Here is a 23,054-nt window from a genome sequence, read left to right on the forward strand (position 1 = left end):
GCCCCATGAACTTGGTGAAAGACGATGGTTCCTCCATGAGTTTCTACAGAGCCAAATATTTTTAATGTGCGGTAACAAGTGGAAGCAATCCATGTTTTAATCCTTCCTGTCTCTCTCTCTCTCTCCCAAAAAGGCAAAAGGTTGTTGAAGGTAGCCTCACTCATCCCTTTGCTCTGACCTTGTCTGGGGACACTCTGTACTGGACGGACTGGCAGACGCGCTCCATCCACGCCTGCAACAAGAGGACGGGAGAGAAGAGGAGGGAGATCCTGTCTGCCCTCTACTCCCCCATGGACATCCAGGTCCTGAGTGCGGACAGGCAGCCCTACTGTACGTCCTGCTTCCCCTCAAACCCCCCCCTGCACGGCTGCTGCTGCCTTTGGGGATACAGGGTGCTCCCCTGTGGGGGTGTGTGTGCTGGGCTTTGCAGCTCTAATTAGTGGTTTGTCATTAGTCTCGTCTGTTTTCCCTCTGAGCCAGGATTATTAGGAAGGTGATTGGGACAATTCTCGTGTTTGGACTTGGATGTTTATTGTATCTTATCAAAATTTACAGAAAACACCTCTAGCTCCTTGCTAGAAGTGGGAAAAATAGCTCCAAGCTGAGCCTGCTTCAAGGCCTTTTAAAGCTAAACAGAAGAAAACAGAATAAAACAGAATAAACAGAATAAAAGTTTAACACCTATATTATTTATACTTTTGACCCAATAATAGATTCCCATGACCCTTAGAGTGACATTAGACTGACCAACCAGAGGTTACTGCCTGAGTTCTGTGAAGAAGAAGGAAGAGAAGAAGATGAACAAACAAAAAGACACCACCCAAAATTTTCCATCTTGCCTCAGAACTACCACTATACTGCAAAAACCCCAAATTCAAAACCCATCACCCATTGAAAACACACACATCCAGCCCACTATACATTTATGATCTCTGACTCATTATTTATATTTAAAAGTCTTCTCCAAGGTTTCAGTTCCAGTGCAGTGTTCTCCAAGGTGTCTGTGCCTGGAAGCACAGAAAGCTCAAAAACCCCAGATTCCTGAGATCCAACAGTCCCCAACAATCCTTTTTAGGGTTCTCAGATATTCAGGGTGTAAGTGACAAAATAAAAGAAGAGCAGTGCGACCACCATGGCTTAGCAACATAAAACACTTTAATAACAGTGAAAGTAAAAGTAGGACGAGGCCCAAAAATCTGATTACAGCAACCAAGGGGATGAGGTCTCCTTAGGAGCTGGTGGTCTAAGACAAGGATTAAGGGAGGTCCAGGGTATAAATATGGGATAGGAGAGGAGGTGGAGTTGAGGTGGGGTCAGTGGGTATAGGGGAAGGTGGAGCAGAGGTGGGGTAAGGGAAAGCAGGGTCCAGTGGGGCAGGTGGGGTGGAACATTGCACCAACTGAGGGCCAAAGGGGATACAGGGAAGGGAGAACATTCTGGATCTGGGAGTGGTGATAACTGACTAGTAAATTAGATATTAACATGGGCAATCCCATAACTCTTTGGAATTTTTCTCTGGGGTCACCACAACTTAAACAAATGCTTCCCACAGTCTAGGGTTGGGATACATCCCCTCTGCAGTGATGGTTGCCTGACAAGGAATACCAGTCAGGCTGACTCCTACAGCTTACCTGGCAGGGAAAACCTTGGTCACAAAAGGGGTTAGTGTGGAGTTTCAAAGCTTTGCATGCTTGTCCAGGGATTGGTTGCTAAAGGTAGAAGTGCTGCTTGTATCCTGTACCTTGCTTTGAGTATTCCAGCCCAAATTGGTGTGAGGTCACTCCCTGTCCCAGTTGGTAGCAAAATCCAAAGTCCTGGGTAGTACTTCAGTGACTTCTTTTGGTTTGGAATATTTGAACAACAACAGTACCAACTTACAGGGCATCTTTTTAATGCCATTGCTTTCAAAACAACTGTAATAAATGCTTATAATTACATTTTTTAAAGAAGTAAAATTGCCACAAAATATATAATAATGTTGTACTTATAAGTGGCATTTTTGGAGTCCAGACTTGATCATGATTATCTTCAAATAGTTTGTGAATATCTTAGTATGGAAGAGTTTTAGTTTTGAGCTTTCATACGAACACACACCCCCCTCTATTTTTCTGTATATTCTCTGGTGCTACTTCAAAGGAAGTGGAGTACTGAAAATTGAGTAGAGCTGCATATATTTTGTATGTGCATGTGATTACATGTGGCAGCTGGTCTAGGTTTTGGAGTTTTTTTAGGATTGTGAGAATGGGACTTAAAAGCAGTGTTGTAAAATGTATATAATTGAGGAGCTCTGGGAAGAATCACCTCTTGTCCAGAGGAAATAGTCTTGCCATTTGGACTGGCTCCCTTCTTTATGCCAGCTGTAAAATCTGCTTCCCTAAAGATAACATTTGTTATTCCAGTGAAGTTTATAGGATGTGAGTAAATAGGCCTGAAAGTAAGCCAAAGGAGTTTGGAGATCATCTTGGGAGATGGAACATGTGTAAGTTTTCCTTGAGGTTGCTGGGTATGCACAGCACCCTGGTCTGTCTCACAGCTCCAGATAAGAGTTTGTGCCGAATTCTTGTCATTGCTTTTAGCTCCAGGAATGTCCCAGCCTTGAGTCCTAGTATTTGAGTCAGTCACAAAGAAAATACAGCATATAGAGAAAGAGCATTTGCTGAAAATAGCTCAGATGCCATTGACTTCATTAAGATCAGGCGTGGATTCCTTCCTCACAATTTATTTTTTTTTTTTTTTTGCTTTGTGAGTGTCAGTGGAAGTAACGAAAGTCAAATTAGCCAGACATTTTGTGCTTTTATATTAAAGTAGTTCAGATAATGATTCAAACTAGTTTTGCAGAAATCTTGCAAAAGTTGCAAATATCTTTTATAAGTGGCAATATTTATCCATAATTACTTATTAATACAGTTGCATGTCTTGCTGCCTTTTTTTTTCCCCATCCAAAGGAGAAAGCAGAGTTCAGTTGTCATATGTCCCTTCTGTGCAATGAACAGTACTGTAATGTAGGAATTGTACAAATTATGTTTTCTTTTCTTTCATAGAAGTGGTCATCCCATCAGTTGCATACATCTCAATTTAGGTGCCCCTAGAGTTAAGATGCTGGGGAGGGGGGGGATATCAAGAGTTTTATTTTGTGATTCCTCTGGTTTTTGGCACTAAAGCTTATACCAGTTGTTTGGGATTTATGATTTCTTCCTCATGGAGGAAACAGGGCTTCTAGAAAAATTAGAATAAATCTGTTTTGTTTCTTGAAGTTCACACTCCATGTGAAGACAACAACGGTGGTTGCTCCCATCTGTGCCTGCTGTCTCCAAGGGACCCCTTCTACAGCTGTGCCTGTCCCACTGGTGTGCAGCTGGAAGATGATGGCAGGACGTGCAAAGCAGGTAGGAGCTTGGCTTTTGTCTGCAGTCACAGTGTTGGTGTGGTTTGGGTTCACTGCTTCAGAGCTGATCCTTGAAGGAGTGAGTTGAGAGGAGCTGCCTGATACACAGGAATATTTTGCATTCCAAGCCTCCCACCAAGCTCTCACCAAAGACAGTGATTTTTATGAATTAAAGTATTCCCTTGTAGTAGAAATCAGAGAATTTTGTGTGTATTTAGGGTTGCCAGTTCTCTGTAGGAATGAAGTAGTATGTGCAACCCATTGCTGAAGGATTTTATTAGAAGTAAGTTCATGTAGGACATCTTTCATTTCTGCTCCCTCCCATTCATTGTCCAGAAGAGATCTATGATAAAGTAGGGATGGCTGAGTTGCTGAGATAACTGAGAAAATACTGTTCTAGGTGAGTTGTGCATGTCCCTGACAAGTAGGAGAGGGTTGTGTATGACTAAGAAAAAGCTGTTTGGGGAATGGCTGTAGAGTATAGCCTTTAGTTAGAAAGTGGAACTAGATGCATATTTTGTATCCACAGGTTGAATGAGCCTTGTGGTATACTTGGAAAACTTGTTTTTTTAATTGATTGAGAAGTCTCTTTTAAAGATGAATCTTACAGAAGCAGGCAATTAGCACTGATGTGGTGGTAGAACACTAGGAAGCAAGGTTTTGGAGAGTGTTCTGCTTACTCTGCTGCCTGTCTGCAGTTTCTTTTGAGTCTAGTCAAATAATAGAATTATTTTCTGGTGTGTCTTGATTCCTCTGCGTACTAGAGCAAGCATAAGAGATGCCTTTCATTTGTGAACTAGAAGCACAGTTTAAAGCTGGATCTCCAGGGTTTAAGGGCCGACTTTATTAGCTCATCCTGATGTAATTGAAAGGCTTATAAGGTAGCTTTGCAGCTGCTAAGAGACTTTTCCCTTTACTCCTTCTAGCTTTGGAAAGTTTCCCTTTCACAACTTTTAAAAAACCTCACTGAATGCTCAGGACAACCTTTTTAGACGTTCATATTGACCTCCTGTTTCTGGCAGAGGGAATGGAGGTCAGCCTGCTTTTGGCATTTTGGCAGATAGCACAGGCAGGACTGACTGCTTGTACTGTGCTTTCACCTTTCCATTGTCAGGCCAGACAGTCTGCCAAGGGCTTTTTGTCAAAGGAGGGGAAAAAAGTGAGATGAGAACAGGAAATCTGGTTTTGCATAAGAATGTGGCTTTTTGGTTCAGTTTTCTGGATTATTTCTTTCCCAAGCTCCACATCTTTTGTTGCCCTGTCTGCCTTATGCCAACATCCATGTGCTTCTCTTTCCCATCTTACTAATTAACTCCTTGGTTGCAAGGAGCTGACTTTTTGCTCTCCATTCGAGCCCTTTGTGGTGCTGTTGTAGCAGGAGCTGCAGATCCAGAGGTGCTGGCCACCTCTTCATGTTGTTCCCTGTTGGCTTGGGCAGAGGTGCAGAATTTACAGAGTCACTTGGGCCTATGAGCTTCTTTGGCTCCAGGCTGTTAAGTGAATCACACAAAAGCTGCTGGGGGTTTATCTGCAGAAGGGAAGAGCATTCTGTTCTCAAAATCCCTGTCCACATGGGGAGTTTACTGGTGCAAATATAACCATATAATGTTATTGTATATATCTGTCAGGAAGAATTCTTGAGCAGAAAAGTCCTGGGGTGCTTGGGTGTTTTTAGCTCTCTTGAATATTGAAGTATACATACATTGATAATGTTCAGATGAGAGCACTATGTAGCTCTTTACAAAGGGTAAAGGACCTGGGTAATTAACAAAAAAAAATAGTTCAAGGACAGGCTGTGCCAGTATTTCCCTTGCTGAGTTCTGTCTGTTTGTAATGAAACTCTGGATTTTTATAGTTTGACTAAACCAATCAATGATATGCTGGAACCTTAAGTATTGTGCCTGTGTTAAAAGAATAGTTCATTTTCCTGTAGTTTTAGCTTTTGGTGTTGGTTCATTCTTGCTTTCTCTCTGGTTCTAAAGAGTTACTCTGAATAAATATTTAAAAATTACCTTTATAGTAAATATCCATCACCAATAATGGATATTAGATAGATAGATATCAAGTATATGTTCTCCTCTGGGAATGTGTGTGTGTTTTGTGCAGGTAAATTTATTCTTTTGCAGATCCGTGGTGCTAAGTCTCTTTTCCTCTGTTGACTTGAAAATGTTCTGCACTTCCTTGAAGTTCCCCTATCATCAAGCAAGGGAGTTATAAATCTGGAAAGTAAATCAGCTGCTCCTGACCGTGTATCTTAGCAAAGTGAACATTCAAGCTCTGGTCTTTGAAATTATTGAAGAGGTTGTGTTGGAGCACTACTGTCTTGTTGGATGTGTCAAATACATGGTTTTAGATAGGTGTCTGAACCTGATCTTGCTGGCATAGAAGGTAATGAAGCCACAATTTATAAAGCCTGTCAGAGTCTGGTGATTGTAGTTGTGGAGAGTGTAGGAACTGGTAACACCTTCTAACTTTCAAGAATAACTGACTAGTGAAATTTCATGTCTCCAAATGGAGCTTCAGTTCTTGGATTAGGTAGTTTTCCTGATTTGTGTTTTGTTTGGGGTTTTGTTTATTTTGTTCATTTGTTTGAAAGCCTTTCCTAAGCTGACTTGAGCAATTGCAGGAATATTTGAGAAAAGAACCAAAATTTGGTTGCAGTAATTTAGAAGGGTTGTGTAATTCTACCAGCAAATAGGCCAGTTAAAAGCAGAGCAAAAGGGTGGAAGTTTCACAAGCTTGGGGATCTTCTTTTAGTAATTCTGGCAATTTAGGACTATCCTGAAGTTTTTCTTTCTTTCATTGTTTAAGGATCACATTTATTTTCTTCGTGAACAGAATTGATTCATGAGTCTTGTGTCCGTGTGCAATGTCTCCTTTCAAGAAGGTGTTCTTTCTCCTTCTCTCCTTGCTTTGTCTCCAACAGTCAATTATTTACTCCATTTTTACCTTGCAGGGCAGAGATTTCAGGTGATATCTGTCACCTTTTTTGAGCAGACTGACCTTCCTTATGCTTCTCACTTTCCACACTGCAGCACAGTGAATGACATGAATTTATCTGTAGTTTCTCACTCCAGCTCTGGTGCACCTTTTGGTATAATTTGTACTACTTAAAATGAATATTTCCAGATAAAATGGAGCCAGATCTTTGCACCCTGTTCTGCTTTTGTGGAGCAGGTTTGTTTTGCTTTGCTGGGCAAAGCTGCAGTCTCCAAGTATTGGATGACTCCCCCTGCTTTGCTCCTTCCTTCTGTGACTTGACCATGTGGTTCAGTTTAATCACATTCAGGCAAGTCTAGATGTTTTTTGTGCATCTTGCCAGCTAACTGTGATTAAAACCCTGATCCCAGTCTCTTGAACAGCAGCTATGTGTCTGCATCCTTCCAAGACTGAGCTGGTTTTTGTAAACAGCATTCAGCAGCATGTTTCTCTTGTGTTTCTGGAAAATATATAATTTCTTTCTGCTGTGCTCAGTGTCAGTGGCATACAGCTATCACTGCAGGCCTTCTAAAGGAATGTCAAAAGCCTCATTTTTTTTCTTCCAAGTGGATATATTTCCTGTAAGTGGTCACTCTGACTTCCTAAATTCCCTCTGCCTGTCAGATTTGCATTCCCAAAGGTTCTTGCTCTCATTGCACGTAATTTTCTGATATCATAGTACCAAGTCAGTCAAAGTACATGAAGTAGAATTAGTTGGATAGCATTTTAAAACTTATTATCCAGGGCTGATACCTGCAAAATATTTTCAGTATTCCACACTTGACTCTCCCAAGTCTTTACTAGCTTGGCTCTATGGCTATGAAGCTGTAATCAGTAGCATAAACTGGGGCCTCAGCTAATGTTCTTTTTTATTCTATATTTTTAACTTCAGCAGGGACACTCAGAGCTACACAATGTCAGAATTGGTCCAGATCCATGCAGCTTCTGGAAGCTACCCCTAGTTTTAAAAAAAACATAATTCAGGATTTTGTTTTGCTTCTTATTAAATATATAATGCTTGCTGCAGTATATAGATAAAATATTTCAGTAAATGCTATAGAATTTTACTTCACTCACTATGTAAATTCATTGCAGCAATTACTTCTTGATCCATTTTGCATATCAAATTCCTCTCTAACCAAATTTAAGTCTCTATTAAGAGGAACCTTTTTTTACTTACCTCCACATAAAAACACATACCAAAACAAGCCAAGCCTTTCTGTGACACTGGAATCTCTTGGATATTTAATTTTACTCCGATTTATTGTCTTTCCATTTGTGTTGGCAAAGGTCAGGATTCTGTTGCCCTTCTGGTGTTTGAAAGCAATGTGAGAGGCCCCTTGGTAAGGAGGCATAAGGGTGGTTTGAGGTACAGATGGATCTGCATGCCATGCAAAGAGTAGATGACAAATGTGACATCCAGGTTTGCCATAGTTTTGGAGAAAAGCTTTTGATATTTTGAATTTTGCACAAAGGAATGATGTCTGGAAGTAAGGGCAGTGCCAGCTGAGGTATATTTCTTTAATACAGTAGACATTGGCTCAGTGTAGATCTAAGCCAGGGAGTGTCTGGACAGTGGTTTTGGTCACAGGGTTTAGTTTTAGGTGGTCCTGCAAAGACCAGGGAGTTGGACTCAATAGTGTTTTACAACTTGAGATATTCTATGATTCTAAGTAGACCAAGCAAAACTGGCCCCAGGAAGGGCTATAAAACAAAAGTGATCCCCTGCCATAGCTGAAGACAAAGAATTTGGCTGCAAAAGCAGCCATATGGAAATGGTGCTTTGGCTTCTGCTTGCACTGATATTATTCCTGAACTCAGAAGAGGTAAATGCCCATGTGCTGGGGCACAGGTCTGTAAGCTGATGCTGTGTGTGCAATGCTTGCTAAGGGATTGCTCCTGTAAGGGGTCTTTTCCTAAAGGCTGTGCAAAAAATACATTAGGGATAAATATCCAAGATTGCATTGACTCCTGCTAGTGACTTGCCTTAATGCTGAGGTAGCTGGCAGGTTTGACAGTGAGACAGGTACCTGAATTCACAATTATCTTAGTGCCTTCTTTACCACAGCAAATCTGCCCTTACAGAAAAGGGGGTTTGCATTGCTTGAGCTGTGGAAATTAAACTCTTGCTGTGCATCAGCATGAGCATTCCTTGAAGTCAGCATGAGAATCACTGCTGTATATTGAGCTTTAAGCATAATGTGAGTCACATGAAAAAAGTTACTCATTTTTAAAACCCTTGATATATTCAGTAGCAGGAGTTTGGTTGTTTTAAAGTGGAAGCAAGGAGAATTTCTTCCCTCTTCTGCTCCTGCTCCTCAAATGTACCTCAGTTGATAGGTGCTTAGTAGAAATCCTTTTAGATATCTCAGTCTAGATGTTGTAACTAGCCAGCTGCTTTTCTTGCAATAATATTGTCCCTGCTATGTCAGAATGTGAGTGGCCATTTGAAACATGGTACATTGACCTCAACTCACCAGAAGCATTTCCCCAGTGGAAGGCAACTGTTCTTTGCTTGAAAATGGGAGAATTTGGCTGTGAGTTAGTTTTGTGTGGTGTTAGAAGTCGTAGGGTTTCTGCCAGGAAGGTGGGACAGCTGCAGTTTCTCAAAAAAATGAGGAAATCCTGTTCTCCCAAATGAAAACCAGAAAAAAGCCCCCACATTTTCATAACTGGAAAAGAAAGTAGTTGCTTCAGGTGCTTGGAGAGTCAGCTACCCTTTCCTATCCTTGATCCTGTTGTTGAGGCAGTTGATCAGGGTTGGCTACTCTTCCCAGTGTCTTATTTCTCTTCACCGTTCTGCACATTGCAAAGTAGCAAACAGTGTTTTTGGAACCTGCTGGCTGATACTGCAGGGCATAGAGTGGTTTTTTAATATGCAGGAGATAGAAGAGTATTGAAGGAAGAAATGCTAAGGTGCTTTCTTCTCACCTCCTGTGTATTTCTTGGTGCACATCATGTGTTTTTAAAGTTTTGTCTGCGGTTCCTTGGTGAGCAATCGTGAATTTATTACAGCAGCTGAGCCTCCAAGCAAGACAAGCTGGCAGACAAATACCTTCATGGTGAAGTACTTACCTCATGCCATTTAACCACCAGAGAAGGTTTCTTTGCCAGCATGTCTTCCTGATAAATAAAGAGGAGCAGTATGGATTAATCCAGATTTTCTGATTAAGTAGATCAACCACTAATTGGAGAAGACAGTCCTTTTGAGAAAGAAAAGGGTCAGGGAGATTTTTTTATTTTAAATTTGGGATAACTGCTGTAGAATCAGTTATTTCAAGTACCTGATAAGGCTTCTGCTGGCATTGTGTGAATAACTGGAGTATTCTAGCACTTGGAAGATGCTGGAAGAGAAGCCTGGTGTATCAGTAGAGAAACTCTGATTACATTCTAGCCTTGATTTGGAGCTGTATTGGGAAGCAGCACTCACGTCCTAATCTGTTTGTCAAGAAATCAAAAAGCAAAAAGAAAAGTGTATTTTACCTTGTTTCCTAGAACCTTGACAGTGACTGGGTCTCTGTCTCTCCCTGTTGACAGCTCTGTGATTGAAATGCAGCTGTGGAAAGCCATGGGCTTTTAGTTACAAGATGCTTTGATTTCTTAGGTGTTTTCTGTCCTCTGCCTGGTTTCTGGATGCTGCAGGGAGATGTTAGCCAGAAGCTGGAGGACTTTTTGTTCACTCCCTCTCTCCCTATTGCACTCCCAAATGTGTGTTGTACTTCCTTTGTTTATTGAGGATTCATTGAAACAGCGAGTTTGTGAGTGAAAACTGTCCAGTAATGGGTACCTGAGAGTATGGGAAATCTAGAGGTTACCTCTTCTTGTTCTACTCCATTTCACAAAAACTTCATGAGTTGCTTTCTCCCCTTTCATTCTGTGTCTAGATCTTTGTTTTGAGTCTGTCTCAGCCTTGCTTTATTTAGTGTGTTATGTTGATTTGTTTATTTGATTTGTATGAAAAGATTACATTATTTTCTATTCATAACAACTTTTATGCTTCTCAACGGGGACTATTTTGTGTTACAGACAGAATGAAATAGCCTCATATGGAAATGGCCTTATTTATAATTTCACTGGATAAAAGCCATTAGAAACATGCCATAAGGAACAAACCTGGAGGGAGAGAGGAGCATTCTTGAAGGCCTGCCACACCATCTTCTAGTTCTGTTGTTGGTGGTTTTCCTGGGCTATGATGAATGAAAGTTTCTTTTCAAGCTTTGTTGGTGCATGTTTCAAATTGATGACTACTTTCCAGGACTCTGAAACACTGTCTAGTTTGAGCTTATTTTTGTGGTTAGGGGTTTTTTGTTTTGGAGGGGTTTTGGGGGTTTTTTTTTGGTGTGTGCCTATAAAGGAAATAGCGACGCTCTCCCTTTTCAGCTCTCTTGGGTCTCTGGATTGAATCTGGTTTTCTGCTGCAAAAGAACCACACCCTGGGTCTGCACTTAGAAGGTTTACATGTAAACTTTGTTATCTTGCACTCACCATGTGCTGGGAACATACACAGGCTAAGTCACCCAGACCCAGTGATAACTGCCTAAGCTGCTGTGCATGTCCAGCATTGGGTGGCCGAGTCTCTGTTTTACTGCATCAGTGTGAGATTGAGACTCTCTCTAGATTTGAAAACCCTAATTTGCAGCTGTTTGTATCTTTTTTGTTTGTTTTGTTTTGCTCTTTTGCTTTTTTTCTTGATTGTGTCAGCTCAGAATTGAATTTTCCAGGGCTTCCTCAGACTTGGCACTTAATAAATAATGCTTGAATTTCAAAGCATTATAGAGTTTTCAGCCTCAGAGAGGGCTGGTGGGGTGTAAAGTATTTATTTCTGTTTGTGTAAAAGATGACAGAAGTGCAGAGAAACTTAATATGTTCAATATGCTGAATGGGAAACATCTGCAATTAGGAGTCAATAGAAGTGTGATTGTAGAAAACCTACTGTCTTACTGTGCATTTTTAAAATATATTAATTATGTATCTTGTTGAGTTATAATGAATTTTTGATTCTTGTCTCTGTGCATTTGAGGTGTTACTGCCAAAACTCTGTTTAACAGAAACTAGGTGGTAAAATGGATGTCAGTTCTAAAGTCAGTGATTCCTTACTCTGAGCCAGTGGGACTGTGTATCTCCAGCAGAGAGCAGGTACATGTAAACTTGAAAACCTTGCTTTGCAAGGAAACACCACAATCCAGAGCCTGCCCTTTTTCTAGAAGTAGGGATTTCTGACAGACTTTTTCTTGGCCCATCCTTTTTCCTATGGCTTGCAATGAGCTGTTATTAAGAATTCTGTGCAAAGGGATATTAATTTTTTTTGTTGCTGTTGTTAATAAAGAGTAGACACTTGGAGTATGAGATCTGTAAAGTAACAGTCAGACTTACCACTTAACATTTCCAGCTTTCTCTTCAGTGTCTTTAAAGCACACAGAGAACAGACAGACCCCAGGGCAGGGTAAGACTGAGCTGTTCAAATGCTTTGAGGTCTTTGTTTGAAACCTGTGTGTAAGGGCTGCTTCTTTGCTTGGTACAGCAGTAGCCAGATGTCTGTGCTGACCTTTGCTTCTGGTTAATACCAATGCAGTTATGACTTACATTAATGCTGTTTTGAGTAAATCTTCCTAAGAGTTCTCTATTCCTCTGGCAGTAGTAACTTCTCAAACCTTGGTGCTCACAAGTGTAGTGCTGGGCATGTAAAACTGAACGTGTCTCACAGAAGCTCAGTCCTAAATTAGAACAGGGTAGCTGGGAATTCTGTCTTGCAGCAGCTTTTTCTGGAAGAGACATTACTTTTGTCCTAATCAGCTGCTTTGTGCTAATGATCTTATCAGCTGTGCGGTTTAACTAATATTCCATTTGTGGGGTCTCGTTTTGGTAGCTGTGTGAATGTGTCAAAACTCTGATTTGTAGGTGTTTTTTCTGGTTCAGGCAAAGTTAGAAGTCTGCTGCTATGATAGTGGAAGAAACAGGAGACAATGGCTTTTCACTGCAACATGCAGACAGATATGATGTAATTTATGAGTTACGTAAGCGCTCTGGTATTTCCTTTCTTTGTCACAATTGTTAGTTTTCCTTATGCTTACTTACCTTTCAATTAAATCAAGTCCTGACTGAATGTGGCCACTCAAAACATTCTCTCAAAGAAACCTTTCCTGTTTCTATTTTGCTGTCTGCACACTCCCAGTGCACGCAGTCCTTGGTTTTAAGTTGCATGTGCAGGGTCCGGTTGCAGAGTACCTGGCCAGCCTTGCACAGCCCACCACTGGCACACAGTAAGAAGAAGCAGCCCTGTCTTCCTCTCAGACTGAAAGATAAATAAAGGCCTGAACTGGAATGCACAGTGCTGTTCATGTTGCAACTGGCTCTAGTGAGGTAACCAAAGAGAATGTTAAATGTTAAGAATGTTAAAATAAAAATGTTTTCCATTTATTTCTAGGTATTGCTAAAGTTTGTTTCAACTCCTTAAGTTTTACAGTTTTGTGGGGAGTTTGAGGAACAAGAAGTGAGTTTTACAGAATTTTGTTGATTTAAATCCAGTCAGTTTCATTACATCAGTTTTCTTTTGGTGCGAAGAGTGACTAATGTTAAACTCTTGTGCAAGGTGTCATAGTTGTTTTGAATATTGGAAAGATTATTAAACAGCAAGGCACTGTTACAGAACCATACTCTGGCCCCCTCTTGCCATGTACTGAAACTTTGCCAGGTAATTCACTGTATTGCAGCAAGCAACAAAATCTCTTGCTTTTTTTTTTTTTTTTTTATTATTATTTTTTTATTTATCGAGTGTTGAGGTAGCTGTGCTCACACAACTTGTAAAGGAGTTGCCTGCAGTCAAACTACTTCTAACACACTCTTTTCAAAAAGCACTTACCATTTTATTCTTTGGAGCAGAGCTAAAATCTTTCCTGTTTTTAGAGCCTATCTGATTTTTCTCCCCAGCAGGATAGAGATTTCCAGAGCTGTTTGTAACGAGACTGAGTCTGGACATGCAGGTGCATGCTCATGCATATACATAAAACTGGGGGATGAGTCCTACAATAGGTCATTGTTCTAGCCTAATTAGCAGACAGACAAATGGGGAAGGAATAGCATGGCCTTTTCTGGCAAAGATTAACAGGGCCAGCCACTGCAGTCCACATGTTTAGGTTGGGTGAATAAATTGGAGCATTTGTTACTGTGTTATAGATGTCTTGTTACTTGTCAAATGTGAAGTGGGCCAAGGGAAGAATAAAAAAGGGTCTTGTCAAGCTGGTGAGATGGCCTGTTTTGCTGCTGTCAGCTCTGATTGCAGTTAATTTTGCAGATAGAATACAGTTGCCATTTCCAGCAGTGAAGCATGAATTTTTAATAACAAAAGCACAAACCAGCCAAATCAAAGCAAGCATGATAGCCTAGCGTAGATATTGAAAATACTGATTTCTGGGTATGGCAGGAAAGCATTTTGTGTAAGTACAAAAAAAAAAAAAAAAAAAGGGGTCTCCTAACCTGTTTCTCTAGGATTTATTAACTGCAAATAGAGTATAGAGTCTTATTTGTTTTTTTTTTAAACTCAGGTATTGTTCTGATGTCCCATCCCTGGAAGAGTTCAAGGCCAGGTTGGGTGGGACCCATTCCTGCCTATGACACAGGGGTTGGAATTAGATGATCTTCAAGGTCCCTTCCAACCCAAGCCTTTCTGTGATTGTATGTCAAGCAGAACAGCTCATCAGCTCTTATGGTTGTTAGATCTACTGAAAATTTCTCTTGAAAGTCTGCAGAAAGCTTGGGCTGAATAGAGAAAAAGAAGCAGCTCAAAATTTAAACCAGCTGAATAAGTAAAACAGTTTGAATTTAGGTATTTTAAAATACTTTCCAAATGGGAATTTTAGATTGATCTCGTTCCTCCTGGTTTTCTATTTGTGGTTTGCATAGAAAACTTTTCATAAACTTCTGCTGAATTGTTTGGTTGCTGCAATTGTACATCACAATAACTTGCATTTCCCACTCCTCTCTAAAAAGACTTTAGTTCATTGTGTGGTGTTATAAATGATCAGGTTGTAACAGTTAGCAGTTCTGTCGGGATTCTCTTGATCCTGTGGTTAGAGAAGTGACTGCAGTCAGAGAGGTTTCTGAAGATGAAGTTAATTAAATATATGTTATAGCACTTTAGCACTAGGTAAATAGCTGGCTGTAACGTGTTAGGCAGATTCTAGGGTATCTAGGATAACACTGGGCAAGTCACAGCACAGCACTTCTGCAGCCTTGAAAACATTCCTACCAACATTAATAATCAAAATACCTCCATGATACAGATAAAACTAATGAGCCAGACAAGCGTGTTTGTCCAGGTTTTTAGAGACAACCAGCATCAAGTTCTCTCCTCTTGGTGATGTGCTCAGAGCCTGCTGCCAACTCTTTCTCTCTAGCAGAAATTTGTTAATGGAATCCAATACAGTTATAACCAACTGTAATTTTAAGCTGTGTTGAAATAAAAGACAGGATTTTTTTGCACCTATCAATCTATTACAGGCTTTTGAGTGGGGGGTGTAACGTAGTGATACATGCTGTGGAAACATTCTCTCTGTTCACGTGTTCTTTAAGGTTCAAGCATGTCTGTCAAGAGTCTTTTTGTGTCATATTTCACTTAATTTTAAGCATCCCTAGGAACTGGCCAGGTAGCTCATTCCCCTTGTTATTTATTTTCCCCCACAAGTTTGAGGTATGTTGGAAAATAGGAAAAAATACCAAGAGGCATCCCATTCAACTATCAACAAAATGTCCCAATTGTCAACTGAAGATTTTCTTTTTGTTCACTAGATCAGCAGGGAGAAGTTTTCTTCTTCCTGTTTATTTTTAGCCATAAATGTCCATGGGACAGAACTGAGGCTAGGAACATATCAGCTGTAGTGTTTGCTTGGAGGAAAAGTCAGAGCAGCTGAATGTGTCAGAAAAAAAAAATGTTTCTTTTGGTTTGCAAGAGGATTCTAGTCATGTAGCTGCTTCAAGGTGTCTGGGCTGTCCTTTTCCTGGTCAATATAATACTTTACATGCAAATAAATATGTGGTGTTATGCAGATGTGAACCTGTCACAGAGCTGGATGAGATAAATCTGAGTCTAATTATTGCTGCTGTGAGGAACTGAAGGTTGTTTTGGTACTGCTTGCGAATTTTAAGGGGTGTTAACAGTGTCTTTCAGCCTGTTATCTAGTCAGCATTTCTAGACATAATCTAGACCTTAGACTGATGGTTCCTTCCTCTGACCTTGTTCACAGTGAACCTGCAATCCCTTATGTGAAGAAGCAAAACATATGCATTTGATTCTTACCTGTAATGTTGGTTGTCCTAGAAATACATGGAATATTGGTAACTGCTGTGTTATCACTTGCTAGGCATGTATTTGATAGTCCTTCACCATTCTTGTACTTGAGTATTAAGGTTATGTTTGCAGATACATCGATGCAGTAGAAATTCAGAAGTTAAGGTGGATATAAACTTGAGTGCTCTTGGTGTATGAACAGCTGCCATGCTGTTCCTTGAATATCAACCACCTCTCTTGGACCCCTCTTCCCTCTAGGGCATGTTCCCATGAGATTGTTTCGAGAGGATGCCTGGAGAGATCAGTTCTCTCTTCAGGACCTTACTCGGGACCTCGTTTCTTCATTGCAGGATCCTGTGCTGCACCATGTCATGGTCACTGCAGCCAAGGCTGCCCCCAGCAGTCACATCCCAGCCAGTTCTTTGTTCTTGGTTAGTACAAGGTCCAGCAGCACATCTTTTCTCACTGGCCTCTCCACCACCTGTGTTAGAAAGGGTCTGTGACTGTGAGGCTCCTCCCAGCTGTCTGTAAAAGATCTCATCCACTTGCTCCTCCTGATCTGGTGTCCTGGGACACCCGCAGCAGTGTCACCCTGGCTGGTCTGTTCTTTAATCCTAACCCATAAACTCTTGACTTGCTCATCATCCTCCCTGGGACAGAGTGCCATGTGTTCCAGGTGTTCTCTTAAATAGAAAGCAACTCCAACATCTTATCTGTCTTTTCAAATGTATAATTTAAAACCCTTCTGTGTTTGTACAACACTCAGATACAACCCCTTTTCCATGCTGAGTTCTGAGGCCTGAATTTTTCACTTAACTTGCACTAAACAGTCTTTGACTCCCATAATGAAATATTTCAGAAGCATATGAGCTAGACATAAAACTTTGTTACGTGAGGTATTTGGTTCTGCTGCAGTTGCTGTGTCTCTCTTGCTTTGCTGTCATGAATGCATGGGCTTTCATTCCTCCCTTTTCTCCAGGGGATTTTTGAGCTCTGAGTATTTCTTCTCTCCTTCTACCTAAGCCTTCCCTCAAAGTGGTGCTGTCCTTTTCAGACCTTGGCAGCTGATGCTGACTGGGAGCAGCACTCTTGCTGGATCCCCTCACTGTGCCAGCACAAGTGTTTGTGGAGCTCTGCAGGGCTGGTTGTTAACTTAGGCTGATGGCTTTATTTCTGCTGAGCTGGTTTCTGTTTGGATCAGCTCTTTGGTGTGGTTTGCAGCACACAGCCATAGTACAAGGCCATGCTGTGCTTGTGTGTGAGAGTGGGTGATACAGGAGGGAGAGCAAGCAGCCCATGGCCAGGAGGAGAGCAGCACTACTTCACCCACGGGTTGTGATGGCTTGAGGTAGTTCAAAATGCTTAAATGATATTAAAATACTGCTCTTTTATGTCCTTTATACACTTCTGCCCTGAGCACTATTTCTTTTCAGAGCTTCTGAGATGATATATGGAGGCTAAACCCCGATTTCCAAACTCAAAACCAAATCCAGCAGCCATAGCGAATGTGAATTTGGTTGTGTTGTACAACGGATCCAACTTCTGTGTTTCCAGAGCTACATAAGCATGTCTAGGTGTGAAATATTTCTGGGAGAGTGTTCTCATGAAGATTTGAATTTCTGTTGTCATTAGTGGGCTCAAAAGATATGTCCCCATGGTGGCCATTTTCATTCAATCTCAGCTGTTGGGGAGAACTGGAAATTGCCACCTCCTGGTGGTGTTTGCTGGTCTGGATGTAACAAAACACCAAATTACTTTTGTTCAGGTTTCCAGTTTTGGAGTATTGCTAAACAATAAAATTTCCTTGTCAGTTTTCAAAATACAAACATCAACTTGGTAACAGAAGTAGGAAAAACCCACGTTACATCTCTTTTTGTACTGAAGCATGCATGGGTGGATGAGGGGAAGCTTTATTAAGCAACTGCACATTTTGCTGTCTGTTCTCATTTTTGCACTAATAAAAGAAGCTGCCACTTCAGTGTCAGACAACATAAATGGTTGTTTGAAACCCTTTCCACAAGCAGGAAAACTTTGCATTGGGGAAAAAGAATAGAGGAGAGAAAAGGACAACAATCCTACTGCCTTAAAATTGTTTTGCGTCAGCTTTGGCCAAATGATAAATACTTGCTGTGGTTGTGACTTGTTTTCTTGTTGGACTGTCTGGAGTAAATCATTAATGGAATTTGTTTACAAAATACTCCAGTCTTCTGTTAGCCCTTGTCATTTACTGCGTAGGGCATGTGTGGAAACTTGTCTAGTGAGACATTTGGCTGAGCAAGTCTCTATAATGTGATGAAATATTTGGACCTGCACCCACCAAATTTTTTGGTTTTAGATTCTAGAGACAGATTACTCTGGTCTGTATTTAGTTTAGAAGGCTGGGAGAAATTGCTATCTAAAATGTAAGCCAGTCTATATTTTCATGAAAGCTTGATGTCCTTATTTAAGGAAATCTCTCCTTGTTATAGTGACAGTAGCAGCTGGCAGCCTGCTGTGCTCTACTGAAATCTTCACATCAGTGGCAATGCAAATGATGCCATGAATGTGTGGGACACATATTGAGAAAGTAAGAAAATTACAGCCTGAAAAATATTCCAGGCTGGAGCTTTTCAGCTCTGTTCCCAGCCGATGAGCTGGTCCAGCTCAAGGCTAGGGAGAATTTCTCCCAGGGTGATAATTTGGTCAAAATAAAAAGGAATTAATAACAGAATAAAACACCTGTTGTGGTGTGTGCCCAGGCCCTGGGAATGGGGTGTCTTCTCTCTGAACCAATCACCTTTTCTCTACTCTTGGAGTTGCAGTCATGCTATAAAACCAAGTGTGTTTCTGAACAAACTTGTCTCTTTCTTGTCTCTGGAGCTGTGCATCTTATTTCCGCCACACTTAAAAGATAAGAACCCCTTTCCACAACTACATGAATGCTTTTCCCCCCAGGTGCTGAGGAAGTCTTGCTGCTCGCTAGAAGAACTGACTTGAGGAGGATTTCCCTGGACACACCAGATTTCACTGACATCATTCTGCAGATCGACAACATCAGGCACGCCATTGCCATTGACTATGACCCCGTGGAAGGCTACATCTACTGGACTGATGACGATGTCCGGGCAATTCGTCGCGCTTACCTGGATGGCACTGGAGCCCAGACTCTGGTGAGCACAGAGATCAACCATCCTGATGGCATTGCTGTGGACTGGGTGGCCAGGAACCTGTACTGGACTGACACGGGCACGGACCGCATCGAGGTGACGCGGCTCAACGGCACCTCCAGGAAAATCCTCATCTCGGAAAACCTGGACGAGCCCCGAGCCATCGTGCTCCATCCTGTCATGGGGTGAGTTTTGGCTTCAGTAGGATTGCAGGATTGCAGGATGATGTGTGTGCTGTTTGCCAGATATTCAGGAAATGACTGGTTTTATCTGGATTCATCCCTTTAATAACTGTATGTAAAAGGTAACCTCTAAATATAGTGTTCTTCAATGAACCTATACATTGGGTGTTTGGTTGAATTTTCTCTTCTCTGCATCTTCAGTGTTATCCTAACTATGAAAGAATTGGGCCACTGCATATTTTCAGTAGTTTAATTTATTTACTGCTCAAACTTTATATTGTCTTCACTGATTACAGTTTGAGTTGGCTTGTTTGCTGCTGTTGGGGAAGCAGAAAGCAAATTCTTCCAAAAGCAGCACAGACCTTAACTCTTGTCTTGCTTACTGCGTGCATTAACTGTTTCCCCTCTTTTTTTTTTTTCTTTTTTTTTACAGCTACATGTATTGGACAGACTGGGGTGAAAGTCCAAAGATAGAATGTGCTTATTTGGATGGCTCAGAAAGGAGAGTTCTGGTGAATACATCCCTTGGGTGGCCTAATGGCTTGGCACTGGATCTTGAAAGAAACAAGCTTTACTGGGGAGATGCAAAAACAGATAAAATTGAGGTGAGTAACAGAGCCATATTTGGGTGCATTTGTAGAAAACAAGTGCAGTTCTCATATGCAGCTTTGTCTTGGGTACATTTACCCATTTTTGGACGACTCTGTTGCTTCATTAATATTAAAACGATTATTTAGCATAACAAGACATATTTGAGAAGAAAGGAAGTACATTTATGTGGTTCAGAAAATTTCTGTAAGAAAAGGTATGTTTGTTATGTCTGCATTGCTCCAAGTGCAATTTAATTGCTTGAAATCTCAGGTTTTACCCGAGGCTTTTGCAACAAATTGGGACACTCAGGTAAAATTTGTTTAAAAGATGTTTTGGCTTGTTGCTTGGAGCTGCTATCTAAAATTGCTGGATGCAAAAGACAGTGCAAGGTTCGTGTACAGGTGCCAGTGGATATGGAGGCCCTGGAAAGCCAGGATATTAATGGTTATGTGGTGTCCAGATTTGTGGACGAGAAGTAATTTTTAATGTACTTACTGCTTTGAAAGCAATATAGGCAGTCTGAGCCTGAATTTGAGGAGGGAAATTCCTACCTTGGTCATGGCCTGTGAAATCAATTGAGTTTTAATGTTGTTTAGGCTAGTAGCATATGCAACATTTTTTGATAAATAATTTAGATAAACAGAGTTTGAGGAATGACCGCTTTCTAAAGATTTTGCCATAAGGTAGAGAGGAAACAAGACTGTCTGCTAGCTCCAGAAATTTAACTTCAGTGTTTGGCAGTAGCTAATTCTGAGTTTGATGACTACCAGAGAGATCCTGTCTCCCCTTGCCTTTCAGCTTGTAGGACAGGGAACATTCCAGATGCCACCTTTTATAGCTGTGGTAGAAGTTCTGCCTTGTGTTTCATGGGGCTAAGCAATGTGTTCAGTCTGTCTCACTTCACTGTCAGGCAGCAAATCCAGCCATCCTGTTTGGTTTGACATCAAAGTCTAGGGAAACCAGAGAAACCAATGTAGGGTTTTTTTTATTCACTTAGTTTTTCTTTTGCCCTACTCTACTGGCCCTAATATGCACAAAACCTCACTGTGTGTCGTTTGAAGTGGGGCATTTCCAGTTTCACTTGCTGCTGGAGTCATTCAGCATAAACTCATTTTCCTGTGCTTGTGTTTTATTGCCAAGAACGTGCCATTTTAGTAGCAGCCACCCTGTCTCAGTGATTTGTTGTGTATGTATGGATGTTGCATCCACAGCTTGTCAGAAACAAAAATCAGCTGACTTCAAGTCGAGGATACATATTTATATTTTATGCTATAGTTGACCCAGCTGGCTATTGGGATTTTTCTTTTTTCCCCAATAGACACCTAAAATTACCTTGAAGCATGTTACTGGATAAATTTAGTTTCTGTTATCATCTAAAACCAGCATAAATGGGATGGTAGATAGTAAGCTCTATCTATTTTATAGCTCATTAGGGAGCAAAAGGAAAAAAAAAAAGCTGATGATGTTTTGGGTGGTTTACTGTCTTGCTACACTGCAAGGAGGGAATTTTTGCTTCATCTTAAATGACATTCAGATTTATGCTGAGTGCTTCTGAAGAAGAAAGTCTTCAAGTATTTTGCCCCTGCACAGTTCAGAGAGTTGCACTCAGCAGCAGGGAAGGTGCTGCCTTGTCTGTGCTGAAGATGGGATCCCAAGTTGCTGTTAGATGGTAATTGAGAATTGCTTTCATCACATGGCATGCCTTCAACTGCTTTCTACACAGAACAAAACACAAGAGTGAATATAGTTTGTGCAGATTTGTGTGTATCTCTGCTTGGTATTCTGCTCTGGTTTCTGGTATTTTAGATCTGCAGGGATCTTACTCTCACTGGGAAGGCCAGTTTGAATTTAAAATTCTTAAGCAGTGAGTGAACTTTGTACAGCTTGGACTTTTGATAGGCTGAAGGCATCTGTCCTGTTTTTCCTGGACCTTGGGTTTGAAATACCCCGTGAATGCCCCTGGGTGGGTTGGTTTCAGGGGTGGTTTTGTTCAGTTCTGGTGACACACTGTGACATTACTTTTGGGTGCACTCCTCCTCCGTTAGAAAATAAACTCTGCAGAGCTGCTGAGGGTACCAGGCATCACCCTGTACCAGGGTTTTATTTGTGCTTGGAGAACTTCACAGGGTGAAAACAGCAGTTACCCTTTCCTGTCCAAACCCCTTTGCTAACCTTCCCCATCTGCAGCATTCAGCTGTGACACAAAGGACCCAGTCACTTTGCAAGCAGTTTGCATCCTGAAGAAACCACTTGGCAAGGCTTGTCAAAATTCTGCGTGACAGGAGCCTACGGGGCTTTCACTGCAAATTTGGCACCCTGTGGTAACATTGTTCCCGGGTTTTAAGTTTGTTTTTTTAAAATTACTGTGGCAAAGAGTATGGCAAATAGAAAATAGATAGCAAATTTTGAGTCGTGTCTGTCAAAATCATGTGTTTGTCGACACAGCTTCAGCTACAAATAAAGGGCATGGATTAATCCAACTGAACTTTGGATTTTACTGACAGAGAAAAGTTACTTTCCAGGAACAAACAGCAGATTAATAAGGATTACAGGGTTCCAGCAGAGAGAGAAGCAAAGGCCCACGTGTATAGTTTCCTAATTCTCCTTTAAAAAAATTTGTGGCAAGCAAGGGTTTCCCATGTATTATTTCTTCAGTATTTGCTTAAAGTGCCTAAGGTATAGTTGCATAATGAGCAATTGTGAAATTTTCAGGTGCCGGTCATTACACACGCTTTTTAGTTGAGCTTGTGCAATATTCTAGGAATAAATATAAATAACATATCACATACAGTAAGTCTTTGCAAGTTTGTAGGGTGTTTTAAGTTGAAAGTGTAAGGCAGCACCAGGTGATGATCATGGAGCTCACCGAAATTTCTTTCCAAGGTGCAGTTGTGTGGGCTGCCCTTGAATTTTCAGGAAGAAAGCTTTATAATTAATGTGTTGTTGACCACATTCTGCATAATAACATAAAAGGATATTTGGAACAATTTGCAACTTAAATATAGGAGTAGGATTTGTAGAAGTCAGTTGTACTGGGGAAAAAAAAATAATTAAACTAACTTAAGGCTGCTTTTTCTAAACAAGTATACTTCACATATTGCACTTTATTTTCCAGTTATTTGACCTAAAAGGTGCAGTATTTAGTTTATACATGAGACATTTTCTCATAACTGATATGTTTTTGTGTCTGTGTGTTTCATTTTTCATCAAAGGGTTAAAAAACCCTTTACAATGTAATAAACTACTACTGAAACAAGCAAATCTTATAGGGAGAACAACTAATATAAACATATTGCCACATGCTAATTACCTGTAAAAATCTCAAAGCATTGTTTTTCTATAAATATAAATGCATTTCAGAAGACCTAGTTTATACTTATATTAATGTAAATAATTCCCACACTACATATTTACATTAAAGAAAACTTAAATGGATATAGAAATAAGGAAGACATTGATTGAAATAACATCTACAATCTTAGATCAGT

General features: G+C 40.7%; 1 protein-coding gene across 1 annotated transcript in view; it reads left to right on the plus strand.

The window, feature by feature from the left end:
• The window catches only part of LRP5 (LDL receptor related protein 5), a 136,521-nt gene that overhangs the window by 47,284 nt on the left and 66,183 nt on the right, over positions 1–23,054 (plus strand). Inside the window, exons 4-7 of the mRNA XM_014873558.2 lie at positions 134–330; positions 3,255–3,386; positions 18,582–18,978; positions 19,409–19,580. Of these exons, the coding sequence (XP_014729044.1) occupies positions 134–330; positions 3,255–3,386; positions 18,582–18,978; positions 19,409–19,580 (898 nt within the window). The remainder of the gene's footprint in view (positions 1–133; positions 331–3,254; positions 3,387–18,581; positions 18,979–19,408; positions 19,581–23,054) is intronic.

The sequence above is a fragment of the Sturnus vulgaris genome, chromosome 6, assembly GCF_052056855.1.
Source record: "Sturnus vulgaris isolate bStuVul1 chromosome 6, bStuVul1.hap1, whole genome shotgun sequence".
In the NCBI taxonomy this organism is placed as follows: Eukaryota; Metazoa; Chordata; class Aves; order Passeriformes; family Sturnidae; genus Sturnus; species Sturnus vulgaris.